Source organism: Panulirus ornatus, chromosome 37 (genome assembly GCF_036320965.1).
Source record: "Panulirus ornatus isolate Po-2019 chromosome 37, ASM3632096v1, whole genome shotgun sequence".
NCBI classification, from domain to species: Eukaryota; Metazoa; Arthropoda; class Malacostraca; order Decapoda; family Palinuridae; genus Panulirus; species Panulirus ornatus.
Window position 1 is genome coordinate 19727199 of NC_092260.1, and position 19475 is coordinate 19746673.

General features: G+C 43.4%; 1 protein-coding gene across 2 annotated transcripts; it reads left to right on the forward strand.

The window, feature by feature from the left end:
• Positions 1-8353: 8353 nt before the first annotated feature.
• Positions 8354-11900, forward strand: LOC139760562 (uncharacterized). 2 transcript variants are annotated; one of them, XM_071683907.1, is made up of 2 exons: positions 8354-11312; positions 11427-11900. In XM_071683907.1, the coding sequence occupies exons 1-2, from the start codon at positions 8388-8390 to the stop codon at positions 11805-11807; spliced, it is 3306 nt and encodes a 1101-aa protein (XP_071540008.1). In that variant the 5' UTR covers positions 8354-8387; the 3' UTR covers positions 11808-11900. The 2 variants fall into 2 exon arrangements, with proteins under 2 accessions (XP_071540008.1, XP_071540007.1); XM_071683906.1 differs by having other exon boundaries at positions 8356-9038; positions 9081-11900.
• The last annotated feature ends 7575 nt before the right edge of the window (positions 11901-19475 follow it).

A 19475-nucleotide genomic window follows, 5' to 3' on the forward strand; every position in this document is an offset into this window, starting at 1 on the left:
GTTGATATTGTCACGGAGGTAACATATTTCAAGATTTAGCTTACGATTGGAGGTGGAAAGAATCTTTGTGTTGGGGACTTTGATCGTAATTCTGGAGGTTTAATGCTACATAGACTCCGGGCGTTAACTAGAGTCGCGAATGGGGCTGGATGTCTCTCCAATTGTCTCCTAAAAAACGGAAAAACCCTCGCACTGAAAATACTGCGGTGTTATTTTTAAGGTCTAATCACCTTTATGATCGGGCGTATTTCTCTCAAAATAGCGGCGCGCGAGGTGAGAGCTGTGTCGTGGGGGGGGTGTTTGTCTTCGTTTATGTTAAAGTTGTGTTACCTGTACCGTAAAATGCTCCATATACATATATGTGTATGTGTGTGTATATAAAGAAAAAGGTACCACGTCTAGCTTAAGCAGTTCATAGGCTCTGAGAGAAGAGAATCAAAAAAAAAAAAAAGGAAAAATGAGCTCAATATAAATATGAAATATTATCTTCTATAACCCCATCTTATTTCTCAATTTTACTTATATTCAAATAAAAGTACATGCCATCTATTCAAAGGAGGAGTTACAAGTAAGCCTGTACTGTACATTTAAACCTAACGCAAACGTAAACTTTTATAACTTGTGTTACAAATCACACGTTAAACTCCAACAGTTCCTCTGAGGGTCGTGGGCTGTTAGTTAATACATCCTGCATCCCGTCTGTGGATAGCTATGGTGAGGCGCTGGAATACGAGACTGGGCTATCTCCGCTCTCTCTCTCTCTCTCTCTCTCTCTCTCTCTCTCTCTCTCTCTCGTCTTTAGTTGCTGAGGAAGTCAAGAGCCTGTTTTCCCCCCAAGGGTCTGCCCAGCGCGTCCAAACCAGCAGGAGGAGAGAGGTAATGTGAAACCAGGCCGTCGTAATTCGCAGTTGGTAGTTCAGTTATGCAACTCCAGGACCCCCTTTTATAGGGCTTTTACAGCATCGAGGGGGCTGTGTTCCACGCAGGAGCAGGGTGAATTGGACTCCTTTAGGGGGAGATGGTCCTCAACGAATTCTCACTCTTTTCCCATTCACTGACGGTCCTGCAGGCTCTTCGAAGGTGACCTTTTTAACTCACGGTGATCAGAATGCACGAGGAAATCAGTTCCTTCGTCCGCTGTAATAATAAATTCATCAATAAACATTTGATAACCATTTACAACATTGGCGCCTCCTACTTCGACGTGAAAAAAAAAAAGAAAATCCAAATAAATACAAAATATTGTTATATAGAATTTTTTCAGCTGGGGTGTGTTAGTGTTGACAACTTTTCTATATATAACACCGTGAAAATAATTTTCGGCGAAGGAAAGTAACGCTTTGAGGGGGGAGGGAGAAAAATATATGGTTTAGAATGATATATGATATTCTAGCTATCATCAACAATAACTTTTCCCCCGTTCTAAACTACGTGATTTCTTACAGAGAAGATACAGATGGTTGTGATTTTCACACCACATCCTTGTCTTCTCTCCTATCAAAACCTGAAAGTTCTCTCCCTGTCCTGAGCATTCTATATAAAATTAAAGAAAAAAAAAAGACGTAATTCCATTCAGCTGGAGATGCTTACGTTTGGTCTATACGAGAGAAAATGAAAACAATGCTCCCTTGACTTTATAACGAGCGAAATTCGTAGAATAGAGAAGCCGTCTCTTTCTGTAATTTCCCCTTTTTCTTTAGCAAATCGTTACGAGACGTGACCAAATTTCTTGGTATAACTTAAGTATGGCCTCAAGGACTGTATCATCGTCAATTGATGAAAAAAAAGAGAAGTAAAATCAAGTCTCGGTATCGGAAAGATGCGGACAACTCGCTAAACAGTTCCAGATATATAATTTTGCTCCAGTGGAAATTAATTAGAGATTCATATCCTGCTCTACAGTCAAAGCCCCTCGTATATATCTATCAATGTATTCACGTTTAAATTAGGTGATAGAATGATGTAAAGATAAGGGAATGTGTTTATTAGACCCTATCATACACCATGTTAGGAGAATACATATATATATGTACATATATATACTGTTTATGTTGAAATGTATGAAAAACATTTCAATTCTTGAGTAACATGTTGGGCTTCATATGAAGGTGACCTGGACTGATTTGTAATGTCAGAGGATAAGATTAAGGAGGTTTCCCCCCCATACTATCATATGATGAACAGTCTGTAACGTCTGTCTCTCATGTCGCTAAACCCTACCTCTACTGTTCACTTGGATGAAGGGATCTGAGCACAGATTTGAAGTGTGTACATAATGCAAGAAGAAACCCCTGCCCCCCCTTCCGCCCCCCCCCCCTCTCTCTCTCTCTCTCTCTCTCTCTCTCTCTCTCTCTCTCTCTCTCTCTCTCTCTCTCTCTCTCTCTCTCTTACTCCTTGATCTCTTGCCATTCTCCGTATGCCTTTAATATCTAATACCCAAAGCATGATATATATACATATATATATGTATATATATATATATATATATATATATATATATATATATATATATATATATATATATATATATATATATATATATCGTCTTTGACGTCCCTTCAGAACTCGGAGGCCAAAGTCAGGGACGACGGCCTGTTGGCGAAGGTGTGTTACTGACCTTCGTTCTTCGTCTTCTGCTGGCTAATGGATCCATCTCGAGGGTAAATGAAAACGCTCTCCACGGACACCTCTGAGAAGCAAGCAGTGATGTGAGTCTCCCTCAGGCACAAGCGTGTCTGCTTGCCCCAAGTTCCAAGGAGGCGGGGGGTTGGGGGGGGCCTTTGAGGAGAGAGTGGGGAAAAGAGGGTGCGACTGCGAGACGAGAGTGTGGCAGGAAGTGTATTCTGAAGGGGTTAGAGAGAGGGAGAGTGATGAGTGAATGTTTTGTGAACTGAAGGGTGAGCGTGTTTTACAGAAGGAAGTGAGGATCAGAGAGTAAGTGGGGGGGAGTGAGTGTGAGGAAGTAATGAGAGGTTGGATCTGTTTCAGAGAAGAAATAAAAGACTGTGTGTGTGTGTGTGTGTGTTGTTTGGACAGAGCTGAGGATGAGCGCATCCCGGGAAAGGGGGATGTGGACTGTGATGAGGGACTGAAAGCCGCTGAGTATGTTGTGAGGAGGAGACACGAGTACATCAAGGGGATGAAGCGTACGGTGAAGAGGGTGTTAAATGTGAGTGCATTGTAAAGAGAGATTATTAGGTATGATGCAGGGAGAAGGTAAAGGACGGAGGGTATTGAGTGCAAGAGGCGGGGAATGTCAATTTTTATTTCCAATTACTGCATCGCATGATATATATATATATATATATATATATATATATATATATATATATATATATATATATATATATATATATAGAATAACCATTAAGAAAAGGAAACTTAAGACTCGTGCGCACTTTCGTGTATTACCACATTTTCATAGGACTAGTTACATAGTGTAATGTAACTAAGCCTCTCAAGATCTAATAATACACGAAAGCGCTCTGGATCCGGATCCACGTGCTTCCTTTTCCTAGCGGTGATTCTGCTTTTATGAAGTTACACGTTTGATTTTCTGCACACACACACACACACACACACACACACACATCCACCTCGCTAACTAGCCAGCCACTGAAAATAAAACCCAAAGGAGAACGACTCTACTGTTACCGGGGCATGCAATATGCGCAGACCCTCCTCCGTCACGCTGGCCTACCTGGTGATAGTCCACTTTGACCAGGACCACCAGATGGTGTAGAGGTGAGGACAGACCGACGCCCCTACCCACCACCTCCCCTCATCATATCAGGGGAGCAGGTGGGGAAGCAACTCCTCCCTAGCTTGAATCTCACTCCACTTCCACTGGCACACACTCATCCTTTATTCAGTGTGTGGAGCATCTCTCCGGCGGCAACTTTTTGCCTCCTTAGGTTAATATTACACACTAATTACATGCTGCTTTTTTATGAAGCCGTGACTCAACTTTTCGCCTTAAGTGACATGTCACTGAATTTTGCATGCATTTTCCTGGACATTTTACGAGCTTTCAGTTTATTCTGGAATTATGCAAACTTACAAATAACTGAATGATAAGTTCTCTGTGTTCCCCTTACTCTCTCTCTCTCTCTCTCTCTCTCTCTCTCTCTCTCTCTCTCTCTCTCTCTCTCTCTCCCTGAGCTTAAGTGCATCGCGTTGCCAGCCCCTCTCCTCTCCCCGCCCATCCCCCCTTGTTTGAAGAAGAGGCGGCAGGTCTACATAATGAGAGGCGCTGGCACACCCCCCTCAGGCTGTGTGGAGAGTGATGCCAACCTACCACGTCTGGAGTGCGCGCCACACGGACTCTCACAGCGCCAGCCAAGCCAACTCTTAAAAGTGCCTGGCGGACTCGTGGGGGATATGCTAGCACGTCCTCTGGATTCTAATAGTCAGGACCCCAAACAACAAACAATTTGGTGCGTCGGATGGATTCTTTCAGTAACCGGATGGGCTAATGGCGTAGCGAGTAAGCCCCTTCTGAACTCTTCCAATACCCTCGTGGTCGTCCACAGAACACTGTAATGCTCTATGTTTGACGCGCTAAGCTCATCCTTTGGGTTCCAATCTTCTCTACTGCTAGGGATGTTGGGTTCCACTCAGACCTCTACTGCTAGGGATGCTCAGAGATCAAGGAATGCCGGACTCCAGGAGTTATGGTCAGAGTCCTGATGTTACCTAATCATCTTCTCGTTGCTTAATTGTCTCATCAGATGACAGTAAAAATTGCCATATTATATATATATATATATAATATATACACTGGGAAGATCTATTTTTTGGACTTATTCGGGAGGCTGTGGGTTTTCCAGAATGAGGCTGTCACTCCACAGGCGCAACCCATTCCCAGAAAATGGAAAATTATTCATTCATCTCGACTGCGAGATTAATGAGCTCGCCAAGCCGATCTTTCACGTGATATGTCGAACCTTAGGTAAGGGAGAGAGCGGAGGTGCCATCTACAGACAACCTTTACGATTCTCTCAGGATATAACTCTAGTTAGAGGGTGGATTACACTCTATCTTTCTGGACTTGATAAGTCCTTTGAAACGTCTGGTGCTTTTCAGGTATTATTCAAAGGATGACTTTTGTTCTATTTCCCCTAAATCTTTCTAGCAGTGAATACCCTGATCAAGGTATGAAGAACACATGGTTTTTTTCACATGGTGTACAGGACTCGTTTTCAAGGCTTTGATGCACATGTAGAGACATCCACTGTCTCTGGGCAGAGCCTAGAGACACCTTTGTCGTCATACCTGTGTACTTCCTTCCATACCATCGAAAATGTATATATGTTGCTGTTTATCAATAAAAGTCGATATATTCAACTACAAAGGTGGAATTACTCCAAGACGTGAGTAACTACCAGAAATACAGATGTAGAACTCCAGGTCTTTTATTCAGCACAATGGATAGCGCCTATGATGAGATTGTACACATAACAAAATCTAATACAATAGGTAATTACACACGAGAGCTTGAGAATGGATGCGAGTGGAAGCGCCCTGTCTTCGCCTGTCCCTGGCGCTACCTCGCTAAGGCGAAAAACGGCGATCATGTACGAAAAATGATGAAAAAGGTACTAAAATATTAGTTTCAGCTTTTCACCTGACCTAATAATTCATGCTAGAAAAGTGAAAAAAAAAAAGTGGATAATTAAGTGATGAGGGGCCTCAATTAACTTCATTACACACCTAATATCCTATAAAGCCGAACCCAGGAAAGACAGGTCACTTATGATTAAGAAATCTATTAATGCGTGTAATTTTTCTCAAAGGTTCAATAACACGGCTGATTAACTCAGGCATATTCTGTCACCAGATCTTTATGAAAATCAAGGGATGATATTTCATAGTAAAATATGATGAAATCTTAATGCAAGCCAAATATTTCCTTCTAAGCCGCTGAAGATTTTGAGTATTATTTCAGTGCTTTCATCGCGCAGATTGTGGTTCATCTTTCGTGCCTTAAAAAACCTAGCCGAACGTTCAAATATACGCAGCCTAGGAGGTACTGGTCTTGTTCATTTACTTTCCAGCTCAAGAACATGATCACAGTCGACTGAAAAACAACTTTCAGATGCTCGCTCCACATTAGGCAAGATAGGTTAGCCATCGCGTACAGCGAAAACCATAAGCAAAATTGGAATGACTGATAACGGCGAAAAGTTGGGTAAAGAGCATTTAAAGTTTACATCAGAAGACAAAAGGGAAAAGAAATGATTCTAAAGAATAGAAGTAAGATAATGAGTGCTTTCATTGCCTTTGATAATGACGTAGCGACCTTTGACTAGTAACTAGGAAGCAGACACCGTAAAGTCATTACGAAATTTGTCAACGCCGCATTACATTAATGACATGACTAATTAGCCTAAAAACATTGCCTAGAGCTCAAACCCATATTCGGTATTAAAATCCACCAACGAGGTTCATTGCATTGGTTACATTACAATAATTACACGACTGTTTTGCTCCCCTCAAAAAATTAAATTGCTTAGAGTCCACACCCTCTTAATCACTACCATTCACCACATCTATGTTGAGATTTCATACGTATCTGAAACTCAAAGTAAACTGGCCATTACGGAAGATGATACAAGTTAAGAGTTATCCATCAGATTAAAATGTGTTGTGTGAACTCTTAGTAATGACATAAATTGCTTGAGGCATTTATCATCGTTCATATTCACCTAACATTTTGTAAATTAGCTGTCAGGAATGACAGGTGGCAAGTGATTGCAACATGTATAAATACGAGCAATTAATCTAAGGGTTAATTAACAACACATCTAAGTAGCGAAAACACAGTTTCTAGACCCCAGATCCTATATTTAGTATTATGAATATTACAGATGCTTTCCCTGCTCCTGCGTGGAGTGCAGCAGGAGCCCCGTGAAAGGGATGCTGAACCAGTATAATATGATAATAATCATTAGAGCACTAATATCTAGGATTTACATAAAATACTCTTATTGAAAAGAAAAAAGCTGAAACACCAGTTTTTTTTTTGAAATTAGAAAATCAGGTTGAACATTTTCATTCGTTTTATCATTAGACTAATCATTCTGTAAAATCGTACTCAGGAAGGATTTGTCAAACCTAATTATCATATTCATTACCACTAACAGTTTCCCCAATGCTTACTGAAGAACGTAGTTGCCAAAATACAACGTTCAGTCCCCCAGGACTAAGCTTGATGATTAAGAGCTATTTTTGAGCCTTGAGGTAAAAAGAAAAAAAAAAATACGAAGAAAAAAAAAAGAAAACGAAGGATAAGGTTCTGGATATCTTTTGCTTTAATCATGTACAAAAATTGTGAAAAAAAGGTATATAAAGGCCACTAATACCTTCGGTACTTAAGCTAGCCTTTATCCTAAGTCAAACGATGCCTAGAACATACTTCGTAATATATGAAACGAAAACATCACATCTCGGAGATTATACGTTAAGCTGATTATTGCATCAAATAACTTCTCTGCAGATTGAGACGGAATACATGAAATGTTGATCACAGTAACTGAATTAATTGAGAAAATGATCAACACATAACATCTGAAAGTGAAACATCACTCCTCGGTAAAATATATATAGGCTTTGCTGATTGTTGCTTTGAATAACTTATCTTCAGCCTTACAATTACTGAAAATGGCATGCTGCTTATGGCATTACATCACTTACAGAGAGCTAAGAAATTGAGCGGGTGTTCTGTTTTTCACCGCTGCTTCTCGCCTTTTAAGCTCTCAGTCTTCAACAGCCATTGAGTTAGACCTCTAATCTGTTTTCGTGTCTTCTTTGAGAGTTAGAGGTGTAAACGGAAGAATTCAACTCTCCAATAACACCTAAAGACAGACTTTAAAAGCTTGGAATCGACACTATTTGGCTAGAGCTCCATAGATCCTTCAGGTACTACTGATTATAAGTTAGTCTTTAGCTATTCAAATCCTAGGTTAGTCTTTACCTTATTCAAATTCTAGGCTAGTCTTTAGCTAGTAAAAGGCTCCATGATCTGGCCTGGTTCGGATCATAGCCTTTAACCATCAGCCAAAGACTTAATAACCTAGTCTGATGTTCGTCGTCATTACCATCATCATCATTATTACGATGGACTACATCAAAGCAAAAACGAACTCACCCTCCCTCCCTCCCCACACTCTGGACAATCACCCATATACACATATGTCCGTCTCCACATCCATAAATGCCACACACAAATCCATCCGTTTCAACAGTCCTCACACAATAGGAACATCTTCCCTACAATCCTAAGATCACACTGGTCCCGAGCTAGAACCTACAACGGCAATTCAGCCACCAATATCCTGTACCAAATACCGGGTATACTATAAGAATTGAAATAAATATAAATAGAAATGGGAAAATATAGTATCTGCTTGTTCATCTTCGTGAAGGTTTGCGTGGCCATCTTCCTATCCCTGAGCGCGTTGCTCATCGCCTTCCAGTGGACGCTGGTCGACTTCCTACAATCGAGGCACATGAGGTCCTACGGCTTGAACGTGCCTCTCCTGGGGCAGCTCTCCCCTCCTCCCTTGGAGCTGAGGGTTGATGAGCCTCCACACATACAGAACCAAGCCCTCCGTGTCTTGGTTACCGTGGTGTACGTGGTGCGGAACATCCTCCGCCTACTGAGACTGGTGAACGAACCACAGGTACCCGTGGGGTACTTGGAGCGCCTCCAGGCAGTATCTGGTTGGAGTGTTCCTCTACTCCTTACGGCTTTCCTGGGGGTAACGGCAGCGGCGTTGCTCACCCTCTGGCTGCCCTGCTCCTTGATGAAGTACATATTGAGGCGCAGGGCTAGGCGCACCTATGCCGGCGGCCACCAGGTCGAGGTAGTCGAACCTCAGACAGACAATGTCGAACCCGAGTCTGACCACGTCCCCGAGGTCGAGGTGGTCGACCCTCAGGTAGAGTCTGACGACAACACCGAGGTCGAGGTAGTCCTCCCTCAGGTAGACACTGTCGAACCCGAGGTAAAGTCTGACGACGACACCGAGGTCGAGGTAGTCGACCCTAAGGTAGACATTGACGACCCCGATGTCGAGGTAGTCGACCCTCAGGTAGACACTGACGATCCCGAGGTACAGTCTGACGACGACACCGAGGTCGAGGTAGTCGACCCTCAGGTAGACACAGTCGAACCCGAGGTAGAGTCTGACGACGACACCGAGGTCGAGGTAGTCGACCCTCAGGTAGACACTGTCGAACCCGAGGTAAAGTCTGACGACGACACCGAGGTCGAGGTAGTCGACCCTCAGGTAGACACTGTCGAACCCGAGGTAGAGTCTGACGACGACACCGAGGTCGAGGTAGTCGACCCTCAGGTAGACACTGTCGAACCCGAGGTACAGTCTGACGACGACACCGAGGTCGAGGTAGTCGACCCTCAGGTAGACACAGTCGATCCCGAGGTAGAGTCTGACGACGACACCGAGGTCGAGGTAGTCGACCCTCAGGTAGACACTGTCGAACCCGAGGTACAGTCTGACGACGACACCGAGGTCGAGGTAGTCGACCCTCAGGTAGACACTGTCGAACCCGAGGTACAGTCTGACGACGACACCGAGGTCGAGGTAGTCGACCCTCAGGTAGACACAGTCGAACCCGAGGTAGAGTCTGACGACGACACCGAGGTCGAGGTAGTCGACCCTCAGGTAGACACTGTCGAACCCGAGGTACAGTCTGACGACGACACCGAGGTCGAGGTAGTCGACCCTCAGGTAGACACAGTCGATCCCGAGGTAGAGTCTGACGACGACACCGAGGTCGAGGTAGTCGACCCTCAGGTAGACACTGTCGAACCCGAGGTACAGTCTGACGACGACACCGAGGTCGAGGTAGTCGACCCTCAGGTAGACACTGTCGAACCCGAGGTACAGTCTGACGACGACACCGAGGTCGAGGTAGTCGACCCTCAGGTAGACACAGTCGAACCCGAGGTACAGTCTGACGACGACACCGAGGTCGAGGTAGTCGACCCTCAGGTAGACACAGTCGAACCCGAGGTAAAGTCTGACGACGACACCGAGGTCGAGGTAGTCAACCCTCAGGTAGACACAGTCGAACCCGAGGTAAAGTCTGACGACGACACCGAGGTCGAGGTAGTCGACCCTCAGGTAGACACAGTCGAACCCGAGGTAAAGTCTGACGACGACACCGAGGTCGAGGTAGTCGACCCTCAGGTAGAAACAGTCGAACCCGAGGCAAAGTCTGACGACGACACCGAGGTCGAGGTAGTCGACCCTCAGGTAGAAACAGTCGAACCCGAGGTAAAGTCTGACGACGACCCCGAGGTCGAGGTAGTCGACCCTCAGGTAGAAACAGTCGAACCCGAGGTAAAGTCTGACGACGACCCCGAGGTCGAGGTAGTCGACCCTCAGGTAGACACAGTCGAACCCGAGGTAAAGTCTGACGACGACCCCGAGGTCGAGGTAGTCGACCCTCAGGTAGAAACAGTCGAACCCGAGGTAAAGTCTGACGACGACCCCGAGGTCGAGGCAGTCGACCCTCAGGTAGATACTACCGAACCAGAGGGCGAAGTAGTTGAACGTCAGGGTGACACTACTGAACCCGAGGGCAACGTAGTTGACCTGAGTGACACTACCGAACCCGAGGTCAGTGCTACCGGACGTCGCCGAAAGAAACGTAAAGGCAAGAAGAAGAAAGGTGACACTACTGAACCCGAGGGCGACGTAGTTGAACATCAGGGTGACACTACTGAACCCGAGGGCGACGTAGTTGAACATCAGGGTGACACTACTGAACCCGAGGGCAACGTAGTTGACCTGGGTGACACTACCGAACCCGAGGTCAGTGCTACCGGACGTCGCCGAAAGAAACGTAAAGGCAAGAAGAAGAAAGGTGACACTACTGAACCCGAGGGCGACGTAGTTGAACATCAGGGTGACACTACTGAACCCGAGGGCGACGTAGTTGAACATCAGGGTGACACTACTGAACCCGAGGTCAGTGCTACCGGACGTCGCCGAAAGAAACGTCAAGGAAAGAAGAAGAAAGGTGACACTACTGAACCCGAGGGCGACGTAGTTGAACATCAGGGTGACACTACTGAACCCGAGGGCGACGTAGTTGAACATCAGGGTGACACTACTGAACCCGAGGTCAGTGCTACCGGACGTCGCCGAAAGAAACGTAAAGGCAAGAAGAAGAAAGGTGACACTACTGAACCCGAGGGCGACGTAGTTGAACATCAGGGTGACACTACTGAACCCGAGGGCGACGTAGTTGAACATCAGGGTGACACTACTGAACCCGAGGTCAGTGCTACCGGACGTCGCCGAAAGAAACGTCAAGGAAAGAAGAAGAAAGGTGACACTACTGAACCCGAGGGCGACGTAGTTGAACATCAGGGTGATACTACTGAACCCGAGGGCAACGTAGTTGACCTGGGTGACACTACCGAACCCGAGGTCAGTGCTACCGGACGTCGCCGAAAGAAACGTCAAGGAAAGAAGAAGAAAGGTGACACTACTGAACCCGAGGGCGACGTAGTTGAACATCAGGGTAACACTACTGAACCCAAGGGCGACGTAGTTGAACATCAGGGTAACACTACTGAACCCAAGGGCGACGTAGTTGACCTGGGTGACACTACCGAACCCGAGGTCAGTGCTACCGGACGTCGCCGTAAGAAAGGTAACCGCAAGACTCAACCCGATAACAACATTACCGAGCCCGATAGTACGACTGCCGGACCACAGAGGACGAAAAAGTCTCGTCGTGGAGGGAGGAAGAAACCTGGCCAGTATTGAGGGGTGAGTTGATGATGGTCACATACATGATGGAGGTGTTGCTCTCATATATTTTTCTTGTTATACTAAAAAAAAAAAAAAAAATACTTTTCTTGTTCTACTAAAAGAAAAAAATTCTTCTCTTGTTCTACTAAAAGAAAAAAATACTTTTCTTGTTATACTAAAAAAAAAAATACTTTTCTTGTTCTACTAAAAAAAAAAATACTTTTCTTGTTCTACTAAAAAAAAAAAATACTTTTCTTGTTCTACTAAAAAAAAAAATACTTTTCTTGTTCTACTAAAAAAAAAAATACTTTTCTTGTTCTACTAAAAAAAAATACTTTTCTTCTACTAAAAAAAAAAGTCAAGGTAGTCGACCCTCAGGTCCCGAGGAGGTGATTATCATATGACTGTCAAAGTGATTGATTGTCATCGATATCTTTAATTTCTTTCTTCACTATACAGCTTCCAGTATATAATAATCACACTATTTTCTATTCTAGTTCTCACTGATTAACATAGGCATATGCTATACATCTTAATTATGAGGACTTTATGTAGATGTGTTCTTGTGCCACATTGTTCTCCTGTCTCTCCCTATTACTTTGTTCTCCCATCTTTTGGTATCTGATCGTAAAATCCTTATTCTACCAAAAAAAAATTAAAAGACAACTCGGCCTTTAGGAACTTGTGATTCATTATTATCTTCCCAACAGATGAAGTTCGAGTGCCATATAGACTTTCATGCCATCCCTAGGCTGGAAGCCGAGCGTCAAGGGAGGACATTTTTGACTGACGACCATCCTTCTTCAGCTGCCTCTACCATAGAGGTCTGTTCCTTGATTCTTAAGAATGTTCTTGTACGGTAATGTCGTGGGACTACAGAGGACAGCCTTTCTCTCTCTCTCTCTCTCTCTCTCTCTAGAATCACAATTCTCCACAGCCTATTCTATATTTGTTGATACAAGAACATGAGACTTTCTCATTTATCTCAAGGGCCAGTTGCGTCCAGAAAAACTGCATGCATGACAAGGAAACCTTAATTGGTCAGGTACTGTATATGTCCGACCGTCCTTGAACTTATTGGTTCAGTATTTTGTAAAGACTAACAATCATTCGACAGTCAGAAACCTCCAGTTTCCGGTGTACTAATGAACTGCAAGATCACCTCCTTCCACACTGTCACGTTGATTAAAATGAATACATGATCTTTACTTGAAGGTCAGAAAACGTATTCTCTCAGATCTGTCTTAAGGAATATGTAAACATATATCTTGTGTGTGTGTGTGTGTGTGTGTGTGTGTGTGATTCCTGTTCTGTAACTCGAATCATCCGGTCAGTGAGGTGAAAACTCATTAAATAGAGAACGAAAATAGAGATGAATCTAAAAATACTTGTAAACCTTTTGATCTAAGAAGAGAAATTAGAACCTTTTGGAATGCAAATGCCACATAGATTGTCCAGCAAAGACAAAAGGAGAAAAAGGTCAAAGACTGAGAAGATAGAAAAAAAAATATTCTCCCACTTCTGACAAGAGCGTTGAAACTACTCGACCCCAACAGCTCCTGGGAGGACACGACAGTCGGACCCGTTTGTTTACCGGCGAATCTGCCTCCTGACGCTCTTCCCCCCATCCCCCCCCTCCTCCTCTTCCTCCCCTCACCCCCCCACCCCCCCGCCCTCCTAATGGAGCCTCACCACTTTAGGGAAGTGTAAGTCTATATGAGGAAGCACCTCCATAAAAGCGGCTCCATCTGGCGGAGGGAGTTCCCATCTCCCTGAGTGAACACATGCTCCCTCCCGATGGTGGCAGGAAGGACCCGCCAACCACCCCAGGTGATGCAGTGTGTTGGTCCAGACGTTTATGTGTTGTTGCTACTGTCCAGCGAGGAGGAGGAGGAGGAGAAATTTAATTCTACCGAGCCTGGGGGCGTCTCAATACAGTCGTGTGGAACCAATGGTCTTTGACGTGTGTGGTACAGATTCTGGAGTGATGATCACACGGCTGGTGATAGGCAAATAAATCAAATCTAACAAAAACGCGAGATCGAAGTACTTTTAGCTCTATATTTCTATATTTACTTGTCTCTAATTTCAGAGCACGATTGAGTTTCATCACGGCAGTAATACAGATCTTTGTGAAGGTTGGGTTACCGAACTAATCAAACAGATCCACGTTTTAAACCCCCTTGTACAACATGAATCGTCCATCCTACGTTATCAAGCAAATGTTTGGTGAGCATCCTTTTCAAACGTATTCTCGGTCGTTAGCAATGACTCTCATATTCAACGCGATTAATCCATATACTACGTTTTCAAAAGTATAGATTGGTTTCCAACATCGGGAGTAGCCAAATGCTATTTACGGTTCCAGATGGCTTGTATACCATTTAGCCATCGTCCATGTTATCAAGCCAATACTCATGGCCATGATGTATCGCCTGTGCGAATTCGACGCCTAATTTCCCTAGTGCAAACTGCTATTTTAATCTTACTAATTATTTTCTCAGTTTATGATTAATGTTGAAAATAGGTATATTCCTGAAGAGTAATTCTCCTATGTCTGGGTGATTAAGCTGAATCAACTTTCAAATATACTTTTGCATTTCTGATCTTCCAGATGTTATGTAGCAGAAGTACAATCGTCAAAAATACACTTTTCCCTTATTATTAAAAATTATGAACAAGGTATTCACTAGGAGCATCTTCGAAGATGAAGCCAAACTTTTTTCGGTGTTGTCTTCTGCTACAATGACTGTGTGTACAGTACGAGGAAGGAGGGAGAGCAAAATCTTTTAATCAAGATTTGTAGACTTAGGTCACCTTGGTGAAATGACGTATTTGAAATTGTACACACACACACACACACACACACACACACACACACACGTGTGGTGTGAGGACATGCTGTGGACAGTGTCAAATGCTTTATCAATGTCTATTGCCCCAAGTACTGTGCGGGAAGGTAGATGTGGTGGACTTATGTCTCGAGTGTTGTGTGGTACTAGAATAATTAGGCCTAGAGCCATGTTATGTAGGTGAGAGTAGGAAGTTCTACTAAATTCTGTTACGTATAAGATTTTTCAGTTTGGATATTCAAGATAGAAATGATAGAGGGCGGTAATACAGGGTGAATCTCGGGTTTTTGAAGGGTTTTAGGAGTATTACTATACCTACAAGCTTCTAAGTGATGGAGATTGTGCTGTATAGCCAGGAGTAAATGTATTTGTCAGTGTCTGGATTATAACGGTGCCCAAGACTCTTATGTGTGAGTTCTGTGAGGGTTTACTTGTACTGCAAGTGTCCTTGGAGAGTGAGTGAGCAGTTGTTTCAGGGTGGGTTTCGTGCGTGGTTTTCATGGCTTTCCCTATATAGGGAGGAGGCTGGCTTGTGGCTGATGCCTGAGGAGTATACCATGAGGATGACTGTGTGTTGTTTGGAAGAAGGGAAGTGTGATGGAAGTGTGGATCCTCTTTAATGTGGGCCACAGATGGTTGCTGTAAGTTTAATGTGTTGGGGAAGGAGTATGAGTTTGATATATATATATATATATATATATATATATATATATATATATATATATATATATATATATATATATGACATCGAATGAATCGAAGGTGAGCAGAACCCATCCATCCCCTCATACCCAGCTATGGAAGACTTCCTTCACCTCTCCCAGACACTGACATTACATTACAGTACATTGCTCGTCTATAACGTTCAAGCCATAAGGAAGCAATAAGAGTGCAGGTCGTCCCCCCCTCACCCCTTGCATCACCAAGCACTTTCTCATCACGCGTGCACCCTCTGGAGTAACTTTACCGACTATCAAAGTTTACCTTTGGTCGGCATATCACACAGAAAAGGCCTCAGGGGGGGAAGGGCAAGCAGCCACTGGGGAGTGACCTGGCCAGCTAATGGCACCTCTCTCCCTCCCCCCCTTACCCCCCCCACTCTCTCTCTCTCTCTCTCTCTCTCTCTCTCTCTCTCTCTCTCTCTCCCTGCTCCATCACTTCCTGGACCGCAATTTACGGCCACTGACTGGGGACGTGGCGATGGCTCTGGTGGGGAGCGGGATAGTGCAACTGTGGTCTCCTAGAAGCGAGGGGGTTGTGAAAGAGAGAGAGAGAGAGAGAGAGAGAGAGAGAGAGAGAGAGAGAGAGAGAGAGAGAGAGAGAGAGAGAGAGAGAGAGAGAGACTCTCTGACGGACTAAGCGGGAGGGAAGGAGACTTCAGATACGTCAAAAGGAGCGGAGATGTGACCATTACAAAGGGGTGAGTGGATTCATGATGACGAGGATGTCCACTCATGGAAATATCATCTCACTTGCCCCTTTGTAACAATAAACCACATTTTCTGTCCTATGTAGACAAAGTCTCTCCTTCATCCACCCAGATAGAGTGAAGCTTCACCCACGACCGTCTGTCAAACTGGGCGTTACTGCTCCCTCAAACAGACTCTCCCTCTGGGGTCAAAGGAGCTCGGGAAGAGTGGCTTACCAAAGCCTGAGTGGAGGGAATCTTGAGTTCTTACAGACTGGGATGCGGCAGCCTCATCAAGGCCAAGGTGTGAGGTGTGAGACCGAGTATAAGGTGAGACGGAGAGAGGTCAGGGAGAATTAAAAGTACGAAAAATGGTTTCCAATACCTTCAGTGTTGTTTTTATACACAGAATATAATCCCACTGGATAAGGAACGTGATGGAAGGTGAACGCTGTGGTGCATTTAAGCCTCTTCTTACACACATCGACCTTCAGTAATCATTACATGATTAATGAATGATGGCCTGGAGGTCGAACGATAATATAGGTCGAAATGCAAGAGAGGTGGGAATTATTGGCTTGCAGATAAACACAGAAAAAAAAAAGAAAGACTCGCTTCATCCTTGCTTTAATGAAGTCAATGAAATTTTACTGAGTGTTAACAACAGCCAATATTCATTAAAATCTCCAAGCTATCTGTGGCTACTGTCATTTGATTCTTACGGATCTATTCATTTACTGGAGACTGAAGCACGGAACACAAAAAGAAAATAAGGAAAAAGGCATTAGAAAACTGTCGATATAAGTTTATTTTTTTATCTGAGCAATCATGAAAGCAACCAGTCTAATATATTAAATACCTATTTATTCATTTATCTACCTACTTCTCCACTTCATTTGATACAAAAAATTCATCATCTGATATTTTCATACATTTCCCTACCCACGTTTTGAGTTTACGCTAGCAACTATCTCTCCAAGGCAATTGAGGCATAAAAAAACACCACTGCCGCATCTATCAAGGCAATTTAAATCTCAATACTTTCCCCATAAAATCATTTCCCCTTTGCTCAAAGGAACAGCATTCACGAAACTTCAGGAGGAAAGGGATTTAACACTAGGAACTGCCGCTCCGTCTGGATACTTACACCAAAACTCCATCATTTTCGAATTGGTCCCGTAAGGCAACCATGATATACATTCTTTCTCATTTTGGTGTTCTGTCATTACGAGGGTTTAAAAAAGAAATCACCGATCGCTGGGACACGTGAGCTCGATTAAATGAAAATTATATTGTTCGTTGGAAGAATGCTGAAGGAAAAATGGCATTTCGAAGTTGGGTTTAGTAATATATATATATATATATATATATATATATATATATATATATATATATATATATCTTTGAAGTTATATCTCTCTACTTGTCTAGCTCTGTTTCTGTGAGTCTGTACATTTGTCTGTCTCCCTATTTTCTGTCCATCCATCAGCCCTTTCTGTCACCTATTCTTCTAATCCGTCTGTTTTTTTCCTCCCGCCAGAAAACCATTATTTTCAGGATTCCGTCTTAAGGAACGATAGGTTCCCAACTGGACCCAGTTAATGGACCACTTAGCAGACCTCCTCCAGCAGGTGGCGCATCATGCTAAAATGCTCCTATGTTTTCCAAGCCTTATTTTTTTCTCGTTCGCTTTCATTGTGGACGAACGATAGAAAATAACCCCCATAAGATATTCTTGGTGTTACTTGAGGTTTAAGATACGTATTCTTAATGTTACCTAAGGTTTAGGTATTCTTGTTATTACTTGGTATTACATGTTCATCAAATGGCGTCCTAGCTTCGTCTCTTCGATGTGTATCAACTGACATATTTCTCTCTTGTGTCTCCCCTGATGATGTGATTATTACACGAAAGTGCACTTGGGAACTTATCGTGTTTCATTTTCCCCGTGGACTCATAGGAATATATATATATATATATATATATATATATATATATATATATATATATATATATATATATATATATATATACATAACAGAAGGCTTGAAGTTTCAAAGAGAAAGAAAAAAAAAAGATAAAGAAAAGAAAATCAGAATATGTCTAAGGTTACTCCTCATTAGTTCTTCATAGCGGGATTTATCTGACGTTATCGGAATGCAGACGAAAGGAACTGGAAAGTTAGTTTAGAACGGTTACAATCCGATAAAGTCATATCCTTCATGGACCTAATTTGAGAACACAAAGGTGACAAAAGTTAGAGATAATTAAGGTTACACACACACACACACACACACACACACACACACACACACACACACACACACACACTAGCACCTAATCAACAGTGTTAAGTGAGGTGGGATGAGGCTCAGTTTAAAGTGTAATTAGAGGTTTCAGTTTATTTTTGAGAAAGTTTATGATCTTTACGACCCAACTTTTTAAATCGTGAGTTTTATGTTGTTTCCATGTGGTAACACCAAATGTAGCAGATCAAAATTATGCACTTCATGTCTGTGATGCCTCAGTTATTAGCACACTTATATATATGCACAGACCATTTATCTGGCAGAGCGCCTAGTGTATGTGTATGTGTGTGTGTGTGAGAGTGTGTTTCAGGGAGAAAGTTGTACACTCGTGTTGCCTCGTCTCTTAACCTTGCATATATGTATCATGTGTTCAGAAACACACACACACACACACACACACATATATATATATATATATATATATATATATATATATACTGAATTTTGTCTCCCTACAAGAGAACGGCAACATCTTCCATACACTTGAGTCCTGCTCCTCCTCCTTTTTTGCGAACGTGGAGGCCCTCACTCCATAGGTGTCTTGGCCCAACATCCACCCATCTAGTTCTCGATGCTTCCGGAAGCTTCTTCCCACGTATTTTAGGCCTCAAACCCCACTCTTGTCTCTCTGTTGCACCCCATCATCAACGTATATCCAAACCACTACACTCTCCTGTGTGTCATAGATACACACTAACTGGTAGCTGTCCATACTTGGTCCTTTTATCTTCAATCCTTATAAGATTGTCTTACCAAACGATCAACAATCTCAACTGCCTCATTTCAGTGGCACTCAACCTCTCTCTTCAGTGGTTCTCGGCCCCGAAGGTCGTTGCCCCCTAAACTGCAGAACTGGCAAGTCTCTTCTCTTCATGCCAACAATTTCCTTCTCAGCAGCTCGCATGCCCTCACGGCGGCTGTAATTTTACACTCAGTGTCTTCATTCTGTCCTCCACCTCACGTAACAAAACCCCACAGATGGACAAATTTCTCCAAACTTTTGCTCTCTCACCTCTCTATATATATATCTTCCGGGTCAACCTCCTCCTCATTTCTAGCAGATTGCCATGGCCTCATTCTTCCTCTTTCTGTTATTGATGTCGGTGCTCAAGTC